Raw genomic sequence first — 22,500 nt, 5'->3', positions numbered from 1 at the left:
AATGTAATGAACAATATGGCAATGAGGATGCAGTTTGTCATTGGAAAACGGGGTGGCTAACATTGATCACGTGGTGTGAAGAAACAGACGATCTCAATGGAAAGCTGTGAACTGGGGACACAACTTCTATGAACTGACTACAATATCACGCAAAAATGATTTCAATAAAGTTACTGATTTGTCTGTAGTATTGAAAGAATATTTAGACGGGCGCAGTGGCGTGGTGGTAAGACGTCGCCCTCCTTATCGGGAGGTCGTGAGTTCGAATCCCGGTCGCTGCCGCCTGGTGGAGTGGAGATTTTTCCGATCTCCCAGGTCAAATTATGTGCAGACCTGCTAGTACACGCAAGCACAAGATCAAGTGCGCACGGAAAAGAACCTGTAATCCATGTCAGAGTTCGGTGGGTTACAGAAACACGAACATACCCAGCATGCCTCCCCCGAAATCGGCGTATGCTGCCTGAATGGCGGGGTAAAAACGGTCATTCACGTAAAAATCCTCTCGTGCTAAAAACATGAGTGAACGTGGGAGTCTAAGCCCATGAACGAAGAAGAAGAAAAAGAAGAAAGAATTTCTGTACATGTACATGCTCACGTAGTTGCAGTAAGAGTTTCCTCTTCTTGACTGTGACAAATGCGGCCGATAACAGTGATTTGATAGTATGTGACTCAGACATTCTGCATCTATCAGCAAAAGAGAACAACGTAACTTCAAAGCATGGGGTTTAAACGGTGCCTGCCTCCCTTCTTTTGCGAGCGGTCATGTACGCCACCGTAGATATTTGTAAGCTTTTGAATGAAAAAAGTCTTAAGAGACAGACAGACAAAGTGAAACCTATATACCCCGTATATAGCAACACCCATCCCCCTTGGCCATATAAGTAATAACACACACACACAGCACACACACACACATACACACGAACACACACTCACTGGCCTGTCTCTGTCGAGCTCACACACACACACACACAAACACACACTCACTGGCCTGTCTCTGTCGAGCTCACACACACACACACACACACACACACACATTAAAAGTTCACTTTCAAGACTTGGCTTTAATCATGTTTGGCAAAATCAATCTACTTTTGATACGAGAAAGTTACAATTTGCCATACAAATGAAATTACAAAGTGAATACATACGTTTTTGGAATAAAGCTAAATCAAAAGGAAGTGCAAGATTAAGATTCTATTCAAATATATGTGATACATATGAAATTCAGTCATATCTGACAATGATAGAAAATCGAAATCACAGGACAGCTTTAAGTCGATTAAGAACCAGTAGTCACAATCTAAAAATAGAAACTGGAAGACATCATAACATCCAAAGAGAAAATCGTTTGTGTATGATATGTAACATTGTTGAAGATGAATATCATCTTCTGGATGAATGCGTAAAATTCCATGAAAGTAGAGAAAAGTTTAAAAAAGACGTGACTAATATTGATGTAGATTATCTTAATTATAAACCAAGTGAAATATTTATGGACAAAGATGTTCAAATATGTCTCGGAAGGTTTGTCGCAGAATGCTTTAGAATTCATAGCAATGTGTCAATAACCTTTTTGGTTTGAGGACAATAAACATTTGTTCTTGTTCTTGTTCACACACACACACACACTCACTGGCCCGTCTCTGTCGAGCTCTCACACACACACACACACACAAACACACACTCACTGGCCTGTCTCTGTCGAGCTCTCACACACACACACACACACACACACACACACACACACACACACACACAAACTCACTGGCCTGTCTCTGTCGAGCTCACACACACACACACACACACACAAACACAAACTCACTGGCCTGTCTCTGTCGAGCTCTCACACACACACACGTACACACACACACGTACACGCACACACAAACACACACTCACTGGTCTGTCATTGTCGAGGTGTGAGTGTTACGGGTGCAAGTGGTGGTATTAATTGGTTTGCGACGCGACAGCAGGAAGGGGCGACTCTTGACCAGACAAACAGACAGACAGACAGACACAATCATGTCTCACTTCACTGACCTGTCTCTGTCGAGCTGTGAGTGAGAGGGATGGGAGTGGGGGTACTGGTCAGCCGACAGCAGGGAGGGACGACGCTTGACCTGCAGGACCTCCGCCTCGCGCATGCGCGCCTCGCGCTCTCTGAGCTGCTGCTGGTCCAAGTACTCTCTCCGATGCTCCGTCTGCTGCTGCAACACACAAGAGGAGAACAAATTGATTATTCGTTTTTCTATCAAACACCAACAAAATTCAACTCAAGAAAATCTGACACATCAGAGAATTCAAAAACAACAACAAATAAACGAATAAACAAACAAAACAATTTTCCAAAACGAACAAGCAATGTGACGATGATAAGTGTTGTTTTACGCCCTCATGGTAAAACCATTATGGGCATGCTCCCGGGTCTAACCCGACTTTAGATGAAAGGGTGATGACAAAAAAGGTGGAGCAATCTGAAAATTAATCTGGCAATGTACTTGTATTTATTCCGAGGGGAGTCAGAATCAGGGACACCAGCGATTGATATGCAAAGCTGTCCCGATCGGCTCAACCTTACGCAGAGAGTCTCCAGCTGAAAGTAAACAAATGTGTGACACCCCCCCCTCCCCTCCCCCCTCTAGTTAATACGGCTTTAATCAAGATAAAGATATATAGTACATCAAAATCATTAAATCAATCTCTCACCACAGACAAAGACACACGCACGCAATCTCTCTCTCTCTCTCTCTCTCTCTCTCTCTCTCTCTCTCTCTCTCTCTCTCTCTCTCTCTCTCTCTCTCTCTCTCTCTCGCATTCACCCTACCGCCCCCATCAAAACAAGACAAATATGTTCGTACAAGGGCATGGTTGGCTTCACAGATTTTACGCATGAAGTTTCCCATCTAGGTCCGGAGTGTGCAATGAAGAGCTCCCTCCCCGCTTCCTATTGTCCTCCGTCCTGTCGTACACACTCTCCAACGCATCTCCGCACGATTTGCAAGCAGCACTGAATATTCGAAGAGTATAATCCTTTGTTTTGTTTTTCAGTCCAGAGAAACTTGTGTTCGAAGTACGCAATCCGTTGTCTTCCCAAGTGATTTTGTTGTTGATTTTTTTTTCTTGATGAAACCTGTATCCAAAGAACATGAACCCTTTTCTTGAAGCTTAACTTGTATCTGAGCAATGTTATTCTTTTGTTTCAAGTGTAACTTGTATCCGAGGAATAGAATCCTTTTGCTTCACGTGCAACTTGTGTCCGATGAATATAACACTGGTCCTGAAAAACGTGTCTTGGTGAATTGTTCTGGCCTCTTCTCTCACCTTTGCTTTTAACACGTGCATTTTTGACGTTTGTATTTAGTTCACATTTTCATCTTTCCGGCTTGTTCACTTTACTTTTCCAATAAATCAGAGTCCTTCTCACAACACTTCTTTCATTCTCTCCGTAAAATCACCACTGCACTGCACAGTGTCTATTACACGAGGTTTGATTCAGCCGATCCCCCCCGCGGGTTAGGGGGAAGAATTTACCCGATGCTCCCCAGCATGTCGTAAGAGGCGACTAACGGATTCTGTTTCTCCTTTTACCCTTGTTAAGTGTTTCTTGTATAGAATATAGTCAATTTTTGTGAAGATTTTAGTCAAGCAGTATGTAAGAAATGTTAAGTCCTTTGTACTGGAAACTTGCATTCTCCCAGTAAGGTAATATATTGTACTACGTTGCAAGCCCCTGGAGCAAATTTTTGATTCGTGCTTTTGTGCCCCTGTTAGTGTGTTGAGCTGGTGGTCGCGTTTCTATGCTGTGTCTATTATCATCACTATGCTGGATGTATGGTTCTATAATTCTCATGCCTGTGTCGAATATTAATGGTTCTGTTTGTTCGCTGACGTATCGTCCAGAGTTTGGTTGTATGTCACTACTGTTTTTTGTGTGCTGTCTCCCAATGTTTACAATTTTTTTAAACTCCTGGTCCTGGTGTTGTCGCTTTTACCACCTCGACCTGTTGCTGTGCTTTTCTGCTCGAGTTGTGAGAAATGGCTGCTTTCATGCATGTATTTGGTTGAAGTCACTGTTAGTGTTGATAGCACAATACGAGCCATGCGGATGTTTTTACTTGATGCTCCACTCAAGTAATGCGTGTATTTGTGTTGAATGTGGTCAGGACTTCCTTTTGTACAATGCATGCCTACAGGAGCTACACTGTGACACCCAAGTTGATGCTTTTGCCATGTTTCCTCCCTGTTTGCTTGTGAGACCCTGTTTTTGCTGTACCACATGCCCCCTTCTTTCAAAAGGAAGGCCTACAATACACTTCTTGCGCTTGATCAATATAGTTATTTGGATGAAAAAGTATAATGGTTTTTGTGTTTGATCACAATGGTAGTCCATGAAGAGTTAAAAATTTGTTCCTTTAATGTAAATGGACTTGGAGACTTCAAGAAAAAGAAAGATGTGTTTGATTTTTTAAGACAGCAGAATGGAAATGTTTTCTTACTACAAGAAACTCACTGGAAAAGCCACCAAGAAAATTTGATTAGGTCACAGTGGGGCTATGAATGTATTGTTGCTGGTAATGATTCTGCAAGTAGAGGTGTTGCTGTATTGTTTAAAAATAATTTTGATTATAAGATTCATAATATTGTCAAAGATGATGACGGAAGGTATGTTTTGATTGATATTGAATTTTTGAAAAAACGTCTGACCCTTGCAAATGTTTATGGCCCAAGTAATGCTGATTGTCCTGCCTTTTTTGATAAACTGTTTGAGACAATTGTGCAGATGGATAATGAGTTAATTATTATCGGAGGAGATTGGAATGTTGTTATAAACCCCAATGTTGATACAAACTACCCGGCCAAATCTTATAAAGTCAATAGTAGGAGAAAAGTTGTCGATTTTATGGAGCAGTATGATCTCATTGACATATATAGATCCTTACATGCTAATGTGAGACAGTATACATGGAGGCGGTTCCATAGTTCGCAGCGAAGCAGACTTGATTATTTTCTTGTGTCAGAGCAGTTAGGTTTTGAGATTGTGAAAGCTGATATTACACCAGGTTATTATTCTGATCACTCAATTGTTGGTGTAAGTTTTAGAACTGATGTTGTTAAACGTGATAGACCCTTTTGGAAGTTTAATAATTCACTGTTGACAGATATGGAATTTGTAAATATAGTGAAGAAGGTTATTGTTGATGTAAAGATACAATATGCTTTACCTGTTTATAATGTGGATAATATTGATGTGATTGACGATGATGATTTACAGTTATTGATTGATGATCAGTTGTTTTTTGAGATGTTATTGATGGAAATAAGAGGTAAATGCATTTCATATTCCTCATATAAAAAAAAAGGAAAATAACAGAAAAGAAAAAGATCTTCTTTCTCAAATATACACTTTGGAAAGCAATTTGACAGAGTATAATATACAACTTTTAGAGCAAACACGACAGGAGTTAAGTCAAATAAGACAGAAAAAAGTGGATGGTATGATAATTAGATCCCGTGCTAAGTGGATTGGAGAAGGGGAAAAAAATACAAAATATTTTTGTAATTTGGAGAAAAGACAGTTTGTCCAGAAGTCCATGTGTTTTTTGCAGAAAGAAGATGGTGAAGTTATTCATGATAATGCCTTGATTGTTAAAGAAGCACAGACTTTTTATGAGGAGTTATATACTTCAAGAGAAGCCGAACTGGTAAATCAAGAGATTGATGAAAACCTTGCTCATCCTGTATTAACAGATGATGAGAGTAAACAATTAGAAGGTAGACTTACTCAATGTGAGCTACTCAAAGCTGTTAAAAAATTAAACAACGACAAAAGCCCAGGATCAGATGGGTACACTGCGGAATTCTTCAAGTTTTTCTATTCCGACTTAGGAAAGTTTATGTTACGGTCTATAAATTGTGGATTTGAGAAAGGAGAAATGTCAGTGACTCAGAGACAGGGCGTTATAGTATGTATTCCAAAGGAGGGAAAAAATAAAACACTTTTGAAAAATTGGAGACCACTTACTCTGCTAAATACGGTTTATAAGGTTGCATCAACGTGCATTGCAGAACGGTTTAAACGTGTTTTGCCAAATTTGATTCATGATGATCAAAAAGGCTTCTTGAAGGGAAGATATATTGGTGAAAACGTCAGATTAATATATGATACCCTGTTCTACTCAAATAAACATAATATACCTGGCCTACTTTTGATGGTCGACTTTGAAAAGGCTTTCGACAGTGTTGCCTGGTCATTTATTGAAAAATCTTTGAGCAAATTCAACTTTGGAAATGACATGAAACGATGGATTTATACTTTTTATTGCAAAATTAAGTCCTGTGTTTCAGTTAATGGTCGGTATTCAGCATGGTTTAACGTAGGTCGAGGCACCCGGCAAGGGGATCCGCTGTCACCTTATTTATTCTTGATTTGTGCCGAAATATTGTCTCTTATGGTACGCCAGAACAAAAAGATTTGTGGTATGAATATTCTTGGCGAAAATATTTTATTGTCACAATTCGCCGATGATACCAGTCTATTTCTTGATGGTACAGAGCAATCATTTTGCGAAAGTATAAAAGTGTTACAATTTTTTGCATCACTATCAGGTCTGAGAATGAATTATGATAAAACAAATGTAGTTTGGTTAGGACCTTTAAAGTTTTGCAAAAGAAGATTTTTGCCTGATATGAATTTTACCTGGAACCCGGATAACTTTAAAGCACTTGGTGTTATTTTCTCAGTAAATGTATCCGAGGTTGTTTTTCTTAACTATAAAAATAAGTTAAAGGAAATTCAAAAACTTCTGAATTCATGGACCAGAAGGAACCTGACACCTTTTGGTAAAATAACAGTCCTAAAAACCTTGGCTATTTCCAAATTGACACATTTGTTTACGAATTTACCTGATCCAGACGAACAGTTTATGATGGAGTTAAATAATATTTTTTTCAAATTTCTTTGGGATGGAAAAAGAGATAAAATTAAAAGAACTACGGTCACCCAATCCTATGAAGATGGAGGATTAAAGATGGTTGACGTGAAAAGTTTTCTGTCATCTCTAAAAATTGTTTGGTTAAAAAGAGTTGTTGGTCTTACTGGATTAATGTCAAGATTATTGGCTAAAGCATGTCCATCTGTTATAACAATTAATACGAAAGGAGAGGAATTTGCAAATGTTTTGATGCAGAGAATAGAAAACCCGTTTTGGACCGATGTTTTTAAACATTATAAGAAACTACACGGAAAATGTGACCCTACAACCTTTAACGATTTTGTATCAGAATGTTTACATTATAATGTTAATATTCGCAGAGATAAAAAGACAGTGTACATTCAAAACTGGATCGACAATGGAATTGCTCAGATTGGTCATATTTTGGGACAAAATGGATACTTATCCTATAATGCATTTAAAATTAAATATCCAAATGTGCGAGGAGATTTTGTATTGTACCAAGGTGTAATCCAGGCTGTTAAAAAATATCAGAGAAAAATCGGCTTAGAATTTGATAAACATTTTATTATGACAGAGCCCAATGTGTGGAAATGTATTTGTAAAGGTAAGACACAACTTATTTACAAAAAGCTGAATGAACATGTTACGGTCCCAAAATGTATCCAAAAATGGTCTGAATCCTTAGACTGTTTGTTAGATAAGAAGGCTATTTTTCAACATGTTTTTAAAACAACAAAAGACACTTGTCTGAGATGGTTCCAGTACCGACTATTGTACAGAATTTTGCCCACAGAACGGTTTCTATTTTTGCGAAAAATTGTGGATACGTCATTGTGTACATTTTGTGGTAGAAATGAAGAAACCCTTTTACATATGTTTTGGGAGTGTGATAAAGTGCAGACTTTTTGGATAGAATTTGTAAATTGGCTAAAGGCGAACTGCACCCATTGTGACAATTTAAAACTGTCTAAAGAACTGGTTCTTCTTGGAGTTGCGAACAATGTTGTCACCGATAAAGCTTTTGATGTGTTAGTAATCTGTGCCAAACACCATGTATATATTTCCAAAATGAACAAAAAGACCCCTCATTTTCAGACGTTTAGTAGAAATTTGAAGCAAAGATTTATTTGTGAAAAGTATAACGCAGTTGTAAATAATACAGTAGATAAATTTTACAAGGATTGGCGCCTGTATATGCATATTTTGATGTAACCCTTTTATATATATATATATATATATATTTTTTTTGGTTTTTTTCAAAACCTTCTGATACTGCGACCACCAAGCTCTGAACACCCCCCCCCCCCCCCACCCATCCTCCCACCCCATGTATGTTGTAATTGTTCAAGTGTTTTTCGGTTATATGGATCTGTCCTTTTGGTTAAGTGATGTCCTGTAATGTGCAGAATTATATGTATCATTGTATGTAAAAAAAAAAAAAAAAAAATTCACCAAAAGAGAATTAAAAAAAAAAAAAAAAAAAAAACAAAAAACAAAAGAAACAATTGACAAGCTGATCTATCCCATCTCCCCCCTTTCCCCGTCGCGATATAACCTTCGTGGTTGAAAACGACGTTAAACACCAAATAAAGTAAAGTAAAGTAAAGATTCAGCCGATCCACTCACACCCCCTCTCTCCATTTTCCGTCCTGACGTCATCAGCCAATCAAATTTCAGAATGAGGTGAGGAAATGCAATAAGCTTGCACCCATCAAAACTGACCCCACCCAATCGCAATAAAAAAATAAAATTAAAAATAAAATAAAAATATCTGATTAACACGCCTCTTGGTTGTCATCTCCCCCATGCGGTCTATTTGAAGGAAATAAAGAAACATCCTTGATATCTCTTGTCTGATGACAACCAGAACTCACAATATGGCACAGCCAAGCTTTGGACATGATACACCACTCCGTCTTAACTTTTCTAACCAATAAAGTAAAGATACAAACAAAAAAGTAAATTCAATCAATACGTCTACCACGCTCTGACTTACGACCGACAACACTAAATTCAGAGGAGAATCGACAAAGTCAGAAGCATTGAAATCCTGCACAAAGTCCAGGCTGAATTAAACTTTTTATTTCACTGCAACATTTCGTATCCGAATAAAAAAATAAAAAAAATTAAATACATTAAAAAACAAAAAGTAACGCATCCGTGCACATTTACCATATTCCAAAGAAGCTACCAATCTCATAATTTGGAAAACGCCAGATTTTCTCACAAATGCACAAACGCTAGGTAATCTTTAAGACATTCATAAAACGGCACTTCAAAACAAATCAACTATAAAAAAATAAAATAAAATATATATAAATGAACAAAATCGACCACTCAAAAGACTTTTCTGTAAATCCTTGAAAACCTTCAAACCAACGGCACCATAACACCACTTTCGCTGCATCAGCCAAAAACGTTATTTGAAGCGACCACTTCGACGCAATAAGCGTTACCGGCAATTGCACATCACACTTTTCCGAACGAAGCAATCCGATTCCAAAACCTCGACAGAACTTGGCGACTCTATCTCAACCTCCCACCAGCTGTTGTCTTATTGGTGCAATTTATACAGCCTGTCAAAGCGACACACTTTTTCATCAACATGCATGGAGAGAGAAATGTGTGTGCTACTGCTAAGTGAGACGGTGTGAGTGAGGGGCGGGTGGGAAATGGGTGGAGGGTCCGGATGGGTGGAGGAGATAAAAGATATGTGTGTGTGTGTGTGTGTGCGTGCGCGCTTGAGAGACATTGGGAGAGAGAATGACAGGGAGAGAGAATGACAGAGAGAGAGAGAGAGAGTGTGTGTGTGTGTGTGTGTGTGTGTGTGTGTGTGTGTGTGTGTGTGTATGTGTTTGTGTGCGTGCGAAAGTATATGCGTGCCAGCGCGTACACATGCACGCACACACAAACGCACGCACCTTCACTTCGGCGAGCCTTCATCTTGGCATGCGCTCAAGAGAATCAGAAGGCTGTCAGCAGTGTCCCAGAAAGAGACAACGGGAAGGGCTTCAAAGACCGAGATTGAGCGAAATGAGTGGCTATGCACCGTTAACGTGAAGTTGCAAGGCCCCGTTACAATCCAGTGACGCCAGATCAAAGGCATGCACTTCTCATAACTTCTAACACAACCACTGCAAGTTGTATGCGAATTAAAAGCACCACCACCACCCACCCGCTCGCTGGTTCGACGTTCATATATTGCAAAATTGCTGCACCGATTTTCATTAAACACCTTTCTTTCTTTATTTGGTGTTTAACGTCGTTTTCAACCGTTCAAGGTTATATCGCGACGGGGAAAGGGGGGAGATGGGATAGAGCCACTTGTTAATTGTTTCTTGTTCACAAAAGCACTAATCAAAAAATTGCTCCAGGGGCTTGCAACGTAGTACAATATATGACCTTACTGGGAGAATGCAAGTTTTCAGTGCAAAGGACTTAACATTTCTTACATACTGCTTGACTAAAATCTGTACAAACATTGACTATATTCTATACAAGAAACACTTAACAAGGGTAAAAGGAGAAACAGAATCCGTTAGTCGCCTCTTACTACATGCTGGGGAGCATCGGGTAAATTCTTCCCTCTAACCCGCGGGGGGCATTAAACACCAAATCATTGCACCGACCCTCATAACGCAAAATCATTGGACCGACGCTCATATCGCATAATCATTCGACCAATCCTCCTTCCTTTTGCTCAGATATATTTGAATGCGTCATGGTTTATGTCTTTTCCTTCTCAAAGTACAGAATTTAACGCCGAGTTCAAATATCGACCAGGCAGGCGTCAGAGATATTGCAAGATCCGTTTGCAACGAAGGCATACAGCATGCCTGTGTTACCGATGAACACTCTACTCCAGAGTGTAAGAAGACGATCAAACCACAAAATGAACAGAAAGAGGGGGGAGGGAGGGTATTACACCGTGGTGCGTCAAAGTAGGCTACATGGGACCTTTTGACTCCTCGCATCAAAACACACACAAACACACATACACACATACACACACACAAAGGAAAAACAGGTAGAAAGGTAACATGTTGGATAATAACAATACATATTAAACAAAACATAAGTCCCAGAAACCCTCCGTCCGATTCGGGGCGGGGGGAGTAGACGAGGTAGAAGTTGAAGAGAAAGAAGATGCATGCATACCGTTAAATTTTGAATAATTACGCCTTACGGGGCGGAGTTAAAACCTATTCAGGAGATACGCCTCATTATTTTCTGCACCTCCATCCACCCAGCCCCTTCATTTTTTCATTTCCTAACTTGTGGTGCAATATCTAATAACGTAAGCTTGCCAATAATTCGAAGCAGTGGAGACACTGACGTATGCACTACGCAGCTATGTAGCAATTTATAATTAAAACAAGAAGGGCAAAGCCCATACGACTCACATGCTTTACACATTTTCCTACCAAAATACATGTGACCTTGACCCAAGGTCAAGGTCATCCAAGGTCATGCAACACAAAGCTGTTAATTCAAGACATAGGAAGTACAATGGTGCTTATTGGCTCTTTCTACCATGAGATATGGTCACTTTTAGTGGTTCACTACCTTATTTTGGTCACATTTCATAAGGGTCAAAGTGACCTTGACCTTGATCATATGTGACCAAATGTGTCTCATGATGAAAGCATAACATGTGCCCCACATAATTTTTAAGTTTGAAACAGTTATCTTCCATAGTTCAGGGTCAAGGTCACTTCAAAATATGTATACAATCCAACTTTGAAGAGCTCCTGTGACCTTGACCTTGAAGCAAGGTAAACCAAACTGGTATCAAAAGATGGGGCTTACTTTGCCCTATATATCATATATAGGTGAGGTATTGAATCTCAAAAACTTCAGAGAAAATGGGAAAAATGTGAAAAATAGCTGTTTTTTAGGCAACATTTATGGCCCCTGCGACCTTGACCTTGAAGCAAGGTCAAGATGCTATGTATGTTTTTTGGGGCCTTGTCATCATACACCATCTTACCAAATTTGGTACTGATAGACTGAATAGTGTCCAAGAAATATCCAACGTTAAAGTTTTCCGGACGGACGGACGGACGGACGTCCGGACGGACGGACGGACGGACGGACGGACGACTCGGGTGAGTACATAGACTCACTTTTGCTTCGCATGTGAGTCAAAAAAGCCCGTATAGCCCTCGTAATTGGTGTTATTTCAGAGTTTCAGGTATTTGAAGAAGCGAACGAGGAAGAAGAAGTGATTCATGTATAAAAGGTGTAACTTGAGTGCAATGCCAATCACATTCAGATTCTCCTAATGGCTTCGCCGTGAGGGCGCAATACTTAAATTTCTCTTGCAATGCCAATGGGGAAGTACTACTACTACTAAATAGTACTACTGTTTCCGACGCGGCTTTGAAATTATATAAATGACCGATTCTTTTTGTTGGCTTATGTCAAGTGACGATCAAACCAATGGCTTACTGGTGTACAACTAATTGGTCAAATGGCAAACTTCATGGGAGCTCCTGGCATAATTCCTGTCTTTTGGTTGGAACATAACAAGAAGGCCATACAACGCGAAGGGCGTTTGATACATTGATGCCAAGGGAGGACGGGTGGGGGTGTTTACAGCGTCATATGCCTATAAATGCACCCACAAAAACAGCACGAATGCATCTAACCCTCACACCCTCCCCAACACAACCCGTCACGCTTGAAGTCACGCAGGAGGAGTCGCGTCCGGTCACGCGCAACAAGGTAAGCCGCCGTGCAAAACCATTCGTTACAATCTTTTTTCGGGGGCAGGAAAGACAGACAGGCACTGATTGAGAAACTGGCCTCACTCATTACACTCGCTCACCCTGCATGCCGCAGGTAAGCTTACACCTTGGGGCTGTTGAGGCGGGAGGGGCGGAGGAGGGGGTGGGGGTGATGGGGAGGAGAGATGTGGGAGGGGTAGTGTATGACGGCTTACTAGTGCCAAAACCTCATAATTGTAATTATCAAGGGAACATTAGTAATTTTCCCTTGATAATTACTATTTTCACGTGGTTTTTTTTACTAATTTTCCCGGAATAATTACTAACTTTCACCTGTTAATTACTAATTTTTAGTTTTAGCTTACTTCCTGACGGATTGCTACTGCCAAAACTAAAAATTAGTAATTTTCCCGTGAAAATGAGTAACTAACAGGTGAAAACAGTAACTGACAGCGTTAATTAGTAATTACCACTTGATAATGGGTAACCCCAGGTTTTGGCATCAGTAAGCCGTAATAGGACTTACTAGTGCCAAAACCTCATAATTGTAATTATCAATGGAAAATTACCATTTTCACGTGTAAATTACTAATTTTTACTGTTAATTACTCATTTTTAGTTTAGGCTCACTTCCTGACGGATTGCTAGTGCCAAAACTAACAAGAAGAGCAAACGCTCGATCGAGTCACTTTCGCAGTTCTGAATATTATATGAGGCATCAGATGGACAGGAAGAAATTGCTATTCACAACACAATGAGTCACGTTCACATAAAATTTGAGCCCGGTCACTTTTATAGTTTCCGAGAAAAGCCCAACGTTAAGTTGTGTGTTGCCGAACAGAAAAGGCTAGTTATCTCCCTTGTTTTTCTGATAACGTTCGTAAAAGGCTACAGATGTAAATACTTTGATGTAAAGAATAATCCTACAAAGTTTCAATCACATCCGATGAACTTTGTCAAAGATATAAAATGTCTAATTTTTCCTTTGACGCTGACCTGTGACCTTGAAAAAGGTCAAAGGTCAACGAAACCATCGTTAAAGTGTAGAGGTCATTGGAGGTCACGACTAAACAAAATATGAGCCCGATCGCTTTGATAGTTTCCGAGAAAAGTCCAACGTTAAGGTGGTGTCTACGGACGGCCGGCCGGCCGGCCGGACAGACTAACACTGACCGATTACATAGAGTCACTTTTTCTCAAGTGACTCAAAAATTAGTAATTTTCCCGTCAAAATTACAAATTATCCCGTGAAAATGAGTAACTAACGAGTGAAAACAGTAACTGACAGCGTTAATTAGTAATTATCACGTGATAATGGGTAACCCCAGGTTTTGGCACTAGTAAGCCGTCATAGTAGTGGGTAGAGGGAGAGAGGCGGGTGTGTGTAACATGTAACCAAGGCATTTATTAATCTGCTGCAACATGCATGTGAAAAGCCCGAAGTACACAACGAGGTTATCACAAAATGTTGCCAAATGAGAAAACAAAGCGTTTAAACGCAGAGAACAAGGCGAGCAGACCTATTTCAATATCATTCCATTATTCAGATTAAGTCATGTTTCACTTTTTGTTTTCAAAAATTGACAACTTTTGTTCGCATTTTAACTTAATAAAAAGCTTTTGTTCCAAAACGTGATGCTCTCACAAAGAATTTAGCATCTTACAGTTTCAACCAAAAAAGTAAACAATCACAATTATTACAACATCGCTGTCTTATTTTGCGTCTTCTTCTCCTCCTCTATGAGAAGGCAAAGTGTATGTGGGTAACAACCTGTTTTTCTACCCGCTCATTACCATCGAACGCAGAAGAAGAAGAAACCTGGAAGCGTTGTAATGGCGAGACCGGATTGTGTTATCTCTGTTGCCAACGTATACCCGGAGGTGTGAGAATCTCATCACATTTTGTACGAAACAAAAACTTTGGGTCATACCACTGACGAGGCTTGCAGAATTAAAACCAGTTGGCTCCCCCTCCTCCCCCCCCCCCACCACCCCCCCCCTCTCTCTCTCTCTCTGTTTCTTTCTTTCTCTCTCCCTCTGTTTCTCTCTCTCTGTTTTTCTCTCTCTTTGACATCTACGCTAAACTTTTCCATGAGCTTTTCTGCATTTGACGTTGAGCAATTTTCTTTACCAGTGACGATATTCACTTGACAATAATAAAGTCAACATGAAATCCTTAATATATTTCCAACTTTCTTGACAACACAACCTCAATCATAAATTGCATATAAGCGTGTCTTCATTCTGAAATTCACAGCGATCCACAGAACGCAATCTTCAAAACATCCTCACTTCACAACCTCACTCACAAATCCCACGGGTGCGTGCTGAGTTGAAGACATCTGCCTGAAATTAACAAGATTGAATAATCCTGTGTCCATCGTGAATACCACTAAAGCTATCAATCAACGGGCATCTCAAACCACCACAACCAGTGAACCGCACCCATGAATACGAAGACAACAATTTACAGTGAAAACCACAGAAATCCTATGCATTTATCGTAAATTCTCTTTACTTGTATAAAAAAAAAAAATAATAATAATAAAAAAATAAAGAACATCTCCAAAGAATCACACAACTTAAGACATTAATCCTACAACACCCACTCGCATCCATCGTGAAATCCACCCACAGAAAAAGTCCAATGACATCTGAAAGTAATCATCGTAAAATCCACCATAGCAATTCAGAAACACAACATTGGTCACTCACACGATCCCAACACATCCTCACTCACATGAATCCTACGACATCCATAAGCATTTATCGTGAAATACATCACAGCAATCCACAGAACGACATCAGTCATTAACGATCCTAACCACTTCATTATTCTCATTTGCTAATCCTACGACATCCACAAGCATTCATCGTGAAATCCACCACATTAATCCACAAAACGACATCAGTCATTAACAATCCTGACGACATCCCTATTCTCACTCATGAATCCTGCGACAACCATAATAATGTTTGATGATTCATCGTGAAATCCACCACACCAATCCACAAAACGACAGCAGTCATTAACAATCCTAACGAGATCCCTATTCTCACTCATGAATCCTACGACATCCACAAGCATTCATCGTGAAATCGATCACACCAATCCACAAAACGACAGCAGTCATTAACAATCCTGACGACATCCCTATTCTCACTCATGAATCCTGCGACATCCATAACCATTTTGATGATTCATCGTGAAATCCACCTCTGTAATCCACAAAACGACATGAGTCATTAACGATCCTATCCACATAATCATTCTCACTCATGAATCCTGCGGCATGATCCAGAAGCATTAAAATTGAAATCCACCCGCAAGCACTTGCCAACATCCACCCACAAGCAATTCACAACGACATCTCAAGACGTGACGATCCTATTTTCCTATCCTCAAACGCAAGAAGCTCATTGACGAAATGACCAGCGAATAAGTAAAGCACTTGAACAAGGGCACAAAAACAGTGGAGGGAAGGCAGAAAGAGGTTTACTCGAGTTCTCTGTCACACGGCGCGAGTGCAAGAAAACCCGTAAATCGGCCGCCACACGGTTCACGCCAGTTCACTGGCAAACTCGTTCGGTCTTATGACTGTATACACGTACGCTTAGTCGGTGTATAAGCAATAATTGCGAGGGACAGGGCTGGGCAGATAGAGGGCGGGGGCACAGAGACAGAGAGGGGGGGCAGGAGAGGGGCGGGGGCAGAGAGAGAGAGAGAGAGAGAGAGAGAGAGAGAGAGGGGGGGGCAGGAGAGGGGCGGGGGCAGAGAGAGAGAGAGAGAGAGAGGGGGGGGCAGGAGAGGGGCGGGGGCAGAGAGAGAGAGAGAGAGAGAGAGAGAGAGAAAGAGAGAGAGAGAAAGAGAGAGAGACACACACACACACACAACACACACAAAGAGAGAGAGAGAGAGAGAGAGAGAGAGAGAGAGAGAGAGATGTCGGTTAACTGTGAGTGGGTGCGTGCGTGCGTGTGTGTGTCAAAAAGTTCTGCGTCAGCGTTGTTAGTTTATCACTGTGCTGTCGGTACTCCTATGGAAGAACCGGTACGCTTAGTGGCGGTAAGTAGTACATGAATGTATAACATTATGATAAGTATCATACATGTACAGTATGTGCTGCCAAAACATCGGGGTTGCTGTTTCGTCTCCGCTCCTCCTCCTTCTCCTCCTCCTCCCAACTGTCCTTGAAACGAGAACCCCCATTCGCTAGTACCTTAATTTCCATATTGCGAGCTGTTGGCGGAAATAGGAGATGGACTGTTACGTGACATGCAGCCCACGATTTCATTGTATCCGCCAGCGCAGTATTCACAATATTCATTTTCAACAATATCAATTTTCAAGGTAATTCCTAATGTCGCAGTGTAGAAGATAGGACTTTGAACTGTTACAACTCTCTGAATGGGATTGTTTAAGGGGCTAGCAGTGCGGCGACAGCCTTAGCCTGTGGAACAAAACAAAGTAAGTTCCTGTCAGAGATATGTTCCTGTGTTCACGTGCCCCAGCGAATACCAGTACAGTGAAATGACACGAACTTTTTGGAATCTTCTTCATTTCACTAAATAAACCTAAATGTCAATAGTTTCAAACACAGAGACCACCACAGGGGCGGGGGCACAGGGGGCATGTGCCCCCCCCCCCCCCCCGAAAAAAAAGAAAAAAAAAGAAGAAGAAAAAAAAGATTTTTCTATGCTGATTCTATGACCATTTCTGAGTTCAAATGGCACCAGATGGCACCATTTTGCTTCTTTGGGCCAATTTTTTTTCCGGGGGGGCATGCCCCCGGACCCCCCTAGCAAATTCGGGCGCTTTGCGCCCATCACATTCACTTTCGATTCAAAGTGCCCCCCCCCCCCCCCCCACCATGTAATAAGAAACACAATTGGATCGGCTCCGAATAGCTAGCCAAATACTAGTTGAAGGGACATGAAAAATCAACAGCCAGCCAACCAGCCTACCAATCAGTCAAGTACTGCATACCTGCCCACGACTGACCATGAAAGCCAGACGCCTGTGACAAAAAGTGCTACACTCTTATAACCCCAGAACACATCTCGGGCCATAGAACAAACGGCGGGGTCAAACAAGGACCACACCAAAGTGGTCATCCCTGTCACACAATCCTTCACTCTACCAGTATTGTGAGTGACTGCTGTCTCCTCGTTGGTATGGGGTATGAGGGTTGGGGGGGGGGGGGGGGGGGAGGGTGAGAGGGGAGGGGGGTGTCTCTGCAGGTCATGAACTGGAGGGAGAAGATTTTGGAGGTAGGGAGGATATGGATGTGCCTGTGTGTGTGTGTGTGTGTGTGTGCGTGTATGTGTGTGTGCGTGTATGTGTGTGTGCGTGCGTGCGTGCGTGCGTGTGTGTGTGTGTGTGACAGACAGGCAAACAGACAAAGACAGACAGACAGAGAGACAGACAGACAGACAGACGTTTTCGACTGTCAATAAACTTCAAAAAGACTATCACATCATAATTGCAAGTAATTAGTGCATGTTGTTCGCAAACTTCGATAATAATCAACCTAAAACTTCGCCAAAGCCATGCACTTTTAATGAGACATTGTTTGTGACCATTGAGTTCTGATGAACACAAGAACCAACTGAAACCTATCTAATACCTTCAAATACTTCATTGGAGACACAGCAAATACCAGACGAAGGAGGAGGAGGAGGAGGAGGAGGAGGAGGAGGTGGTGGTGGAGGAGGACAGTGCGCAAAAAAAAAACCCACGCTCTCATTAAAGCTCGACCAAGAAAAAAAAGTTCAAGAGACTCAAATGACCCGGAGAAACCAGTGATGACGTCATTTCAATTACCAAGTGCATGACCTCACTGATTAAGCTTAGGGCTGGAAAGACACGCACTACACACATACACGTATCCTCTCCCGTAACCAACCCACACTCTTCTTCCCGAGTTGAGTGAGTGTGACTTACAAGTCAGCCCCTTAAACAAGACTTCATTAACACCGCCAAGATTAGACAAATTAAATTCCAACGGCAACATGAAATTGTGAACAAGAAGGGAAGAGTCTACGTTGAAGTTCGGTGTCGGGATGGCGTCTCCTCTTAGCCAAAGTTAGGGGTAAGAAAACAAGAACTGGACAGAAAGTAGAAAGTATTTAGAAAGGCATGCACTTCTCATAACTTCTGACACAACCACTGCAAAATGAACGAAGTTAGAAAGAAGAAGAATAAGAAGATGGAGACGATGTGGAGAGAAAACAGTACTTACTTACCTACTGAGTAAACTAATGCTGCATTAAGAATGGGAAAAATAAAGCCACACGACAAGAGAGAGAGAGAGAGAGAGAGAGAGAGAGAGAGAGAGAGAGAGAGAGAGGGAGAGAGAGAGAGAGAGAGAGAGGGAGAGAGAGAGAGAGAGGGAGAGAGAGAGAGAGAGAGAGAGGGAGAGAGAGAGAGAGAGAGAGAGAGGGAGAGAGAGAGAGAGAGAGAGAGAGAGAGAGGGAGAGAGAGAGAGAGAGAGCGAGAGGGAGAGAGAGAGCGAGACAGAGAGAGACTGAGAGGGAGAGAGAGAGAGAGAGAGAGAGAGGGAGAGAGAGAGAGAGAGAGAGAGAGAGAGAGAGGGAGAGAGAGAGAGAGAGAGAGAGAGAGGGAGAGAGAGAGAGAGAGAGAGAGAGGGAGAGAGAGAGAGAGAGAGAGAGAGAGAGAGAGGGAGAGAGAGAGAGAGAGAGAGAGAGAGAGGGAGGGAGAGAGAGAGAGAGAGAGAGAGAGAGAGAGAGAGAGAGAGAGAGAGAGAGAGAGAGAGACGCAGTAAAATATTCAGTCTAATACAGACTAAATGTAGGAACAATGATAGACATATCCATATTTTCAGACATCACGGAAGTGTCCCTCTTGGTTGGAAACTTGCACCGGGAAAATAATGACAGCAACAATGAAATCTCAAAAAGAACACTCTAACATTTATAGCCTAGCTGGCCCGTTTGCACTGTCCACAGTGTCATTTACACTCTCAACATCACAAGCGAACCAACTTCCTTTTTACATTTAGTCAAGTTTTGACTAAATGTTTTAACATAGAGGGGGAATCGAGACGAGGGTCGTGGTGTATGTGTGTGTGTGTGTGTGTGTGTGTATTCTGTGTCTGTGTGTGTGTGTGTGTGTGTAGAGCGATTCACCGATCTTCATGAAACTTTACATGAGAGTTCATGGGAATGATATCCCCGGACGTTTTTTTAATTTTTTTCGATAAATACTTTTGATGACGTCATATCCGGCTTTTTGTAAAAGTTGAGGCGGCACTGTCACACCCTCATTTTTCAATTAAATTGATTGAAATTTTGGCAAAGCAATCTTCGACGAAGGCCGGGGTTTGGTATTGCATTTCAGCTTGGTGGCTTAAAAACTAATGAGTGAGTTTGGTCATTAAAAATCGGAAACTTGTAATTAAATTATTTTTTTATTAAACGATCCAAAAACAATTTCATCTTATTCTTCGTCATTTTCTGACTCCAAAAACATATATTTGGATTAAAAACAAGATCTGAAAATTAAAAATATAAAAATTATGATCAAAATTAAATTTCCGAAATCGATTTAAAAACAATTTTATCTTATTCCTTGTGGGTTCCTGATTCCAAAAACATATAGATATGATATGTTTGGATTAAAAACACGTTCACAGAGTTAAAAAGAATAGAGATATAGAAAAGCGTGCTATCCTCCTCAGCGCAACCGCTACCGCGCTTTTCTGGATTGTTAATTTCACTGCCTTTGCCACGAGCGGTGGACAGACGATGCTGCGAGTGTACGGTCTTGCGGAAAAAATGTAATTTGTTCATTTTAATTCTGTGAGTTCGACTGAGCTTGACTAAATGTTGTATTTTCGCCTTACGCGACTTGTTCAAAAGTGCACTGAAATCACCCCTATCGCCTGGTGGATTATCATGCATCTATCATTGCAGCGAACTTCACAAACAACCAAAAAAAGGCTGTGCTTATTAGGCACACTCAGCTTCCCGTAAACCATCAGTTGAAGCCAACCGCCGCAGATACGTTCGTGTGACTCGCAGTCGTTTGTTGCGTTTTAGATTCAGAGGCACACAATAACGTGCTATCGCAGATACAGCGGGTCGCATTGAAATCACAAACTGACGACTAAATCCTTGAAATAAAAGGAAAGTGGATCACACGGGTTCACGATGGCTCAGGGGTAAAATAAACCACGAAATCTGGCGTGTGGTTTACGCAAGCTAAATAGCCATTCAAACGAACGGTGTCATTTCATGCTATTATAAACGGTGTTGTAAATATGTTCCATAAGGTTAGAACTGCTTTTTTTCGTGAGAAGATTTAAATCGTTCTGTAGACCATTTGAGGCAGACTGGGCCTTTAAACTAAAGGTACATTTATCTTCGTGAAAAACGGTCTTGTTTAACCATGAAGATCTGTTGAGGCTTTCACATGGTTTAAGAGCGTCCTTCAACTTAAATAAATGCCCAACAATCCACAGCCTGGCTGCTTCCCGCGCAGAGTAGGATTCTTGGCTGAGTTCATTTCGCAGATAGACAAAGGTTTGACTTTCAACAAAAATACTAATGCAGCCCTGAAAGTCCAACAAATGGTATACTCGCCTTTGGCTAGTGATTCTGAAAATTGACTCGCCAGAAAGCAAACTTTACTAGCCAAACCAAAACTTTGTTTCAGCAACTTTACTCGCATTTGGCGAGTAGATGTACATTTCTACTTGCCAGTTACACATTTCTACTCGCCACTTTCAGGCCTGTAATGTATAATAAAAAAATTAATATTTGGGTTTTGTAACCCAAACTTCCCACTCATTATAGGTAGCAGCCAAGCTGTTGATTTTCAGAATATGTTCAAGTGGGAGGATGATCTTAATTCACGTGGAAGCCTTGACAGATCTGTGTTGGTGAAAATGGTCGTGTTCAACAAGGGAAGCAACGCATCTTTAATCCTTGGTTTCATGCACATCGTCTCTACAGCGTGTTCTTTGTCTCTCTTCCTTCCTTGTTGAAATATGCACTAACATCACCCGGACGGTCGACAGGACTGTTCCAAACAACTTCTGTACCCGTCTATCATTGCAGCCAACTTCAAACACAACAAGTCGCGTAAGGCAAAATTACTACATTTAGTCAAGCTGTGGAACTCACAGAATGAAACTGAACGCACTGCATTTTTTCACAATGACCGTAGTCCGCCGCTTGTGCATAACGGAGTGAAACTGACGAGCCTGTTCAGCGCGGTAGTGGTTTCGCTGTGCTGCATAGCACGCTTTTCTGTACCTCTCTTCGTTTTAACTTTCTGAGCGTGTTTTTTAATCCAAACATATCATATCTATATAATTTTGGAATCAGCAACCGACAAGGAATAAGATGAAATGTTTTTAAATCGATTTCGGAAATCTAATTTTGATCATAATTTTTATATTTTTAATTTTTAGAGCTTGTTTTTAATCCAAATATAACATATTTATATGTTTTTGGAATCAGGAAATGATGTAGAATAAGATGAACGTAAATGTGGATCGTTTTATGTAAAAAAAATACAATTTTCAGATTTCGATTTTTAATGACCAAAGTCATTAATTAATTTTTAAGCCACCAAGCTGAAATGCAATACCAAACCCCGGCCTTCGTCGAAGATTGCTTTACAAAAATGTCAATCAATTTGATTAAAAAATGAGGGTGTGACAGTGCCGCCTCAACTTTTACAAAAAGCCGGATATGACGTCATCAAAAGTATTTATCGAAAAAATGAAAAAAACTTTCGGGGATATCATTCCCAGGAACTCTCATGTAAAATGTCATAAAGATCG

At 40.9% G+C, this 22,500-nt stretch overlaps 1 protein-coding gene and 1 long non-coding RNA gene across 10 annotated transcripts in view; both read right to left on the bottom strand.

Moving 5' to 3' along the window:
• LOC138975567 (nuclear receptor corepressor 1-like) overlaps window positions 1-3,782 on the bottom strand; it is an 84,731-nt gene extending 80,949 nt beyond the window's left edge. For 6 of the 9 annotated variants that reach the window (XM_070348282.1, XM_070348283.1, XM_070348289.1 and 3 more), the window contains exons 1-2: window positions 2,862-3,462; window positions 2,044-2,210 (exon numbers count right to left, since the gene is read on the bottom strand). In XM_070348282.1, the coding sequence (XP_070204383.1) occupies window positions 2,044-2,210; window positions 2,862-2,906 (212 nt within the window). In that variant the 5' untranslated portion in view covers window positions 2,907-3,462. Of the gene's footprint in view, window positions 1-2,043; window positions 2,211-2,861 lie in introns of all 9 variants that reach the window. The other 3 variants (XM_070348290.1, XM_070348285.1, XM_070348288.1) reach the window with 3 other exon arrangements.
• Window positions 3,783-11,318: 7,536 nt separating this feature from the next.
• LOC138977390 (uncharacterized) overlaps window positions 11,319-22,500 on the bottom strand; it is a 108,123-nt gene continuing 96,941 nt past the window's right edge. Inside the window, exon 2 of the long non-coding RNA XR_011459257.1 lies at window positions 11,319-11,723. This is a non-coding gene — a long non-coding RNA (uncharacterized lncRNA). The remainder of the gene's footprint in view (window positions 11,724-22,500) is intronic.

This window comes from Littorina saxatilis, linkage group LG9 (genome assembly GCF_037325665.1).
Source record: "Littorina saxatilis isolate snail1 linkage group LG9, US_GU_Lsax_2.0, whole genome shotgun sequence".
Lineage (NCBI taxonomy): Eukaryota > Metazoa > Mollusca > Gastropoda > Littorinimorpha > Littorinidae > Littorina > Littorina saxatilis.
This window is presented reverse-complemented; position numbering and strand designations above follow the sequence as displayed.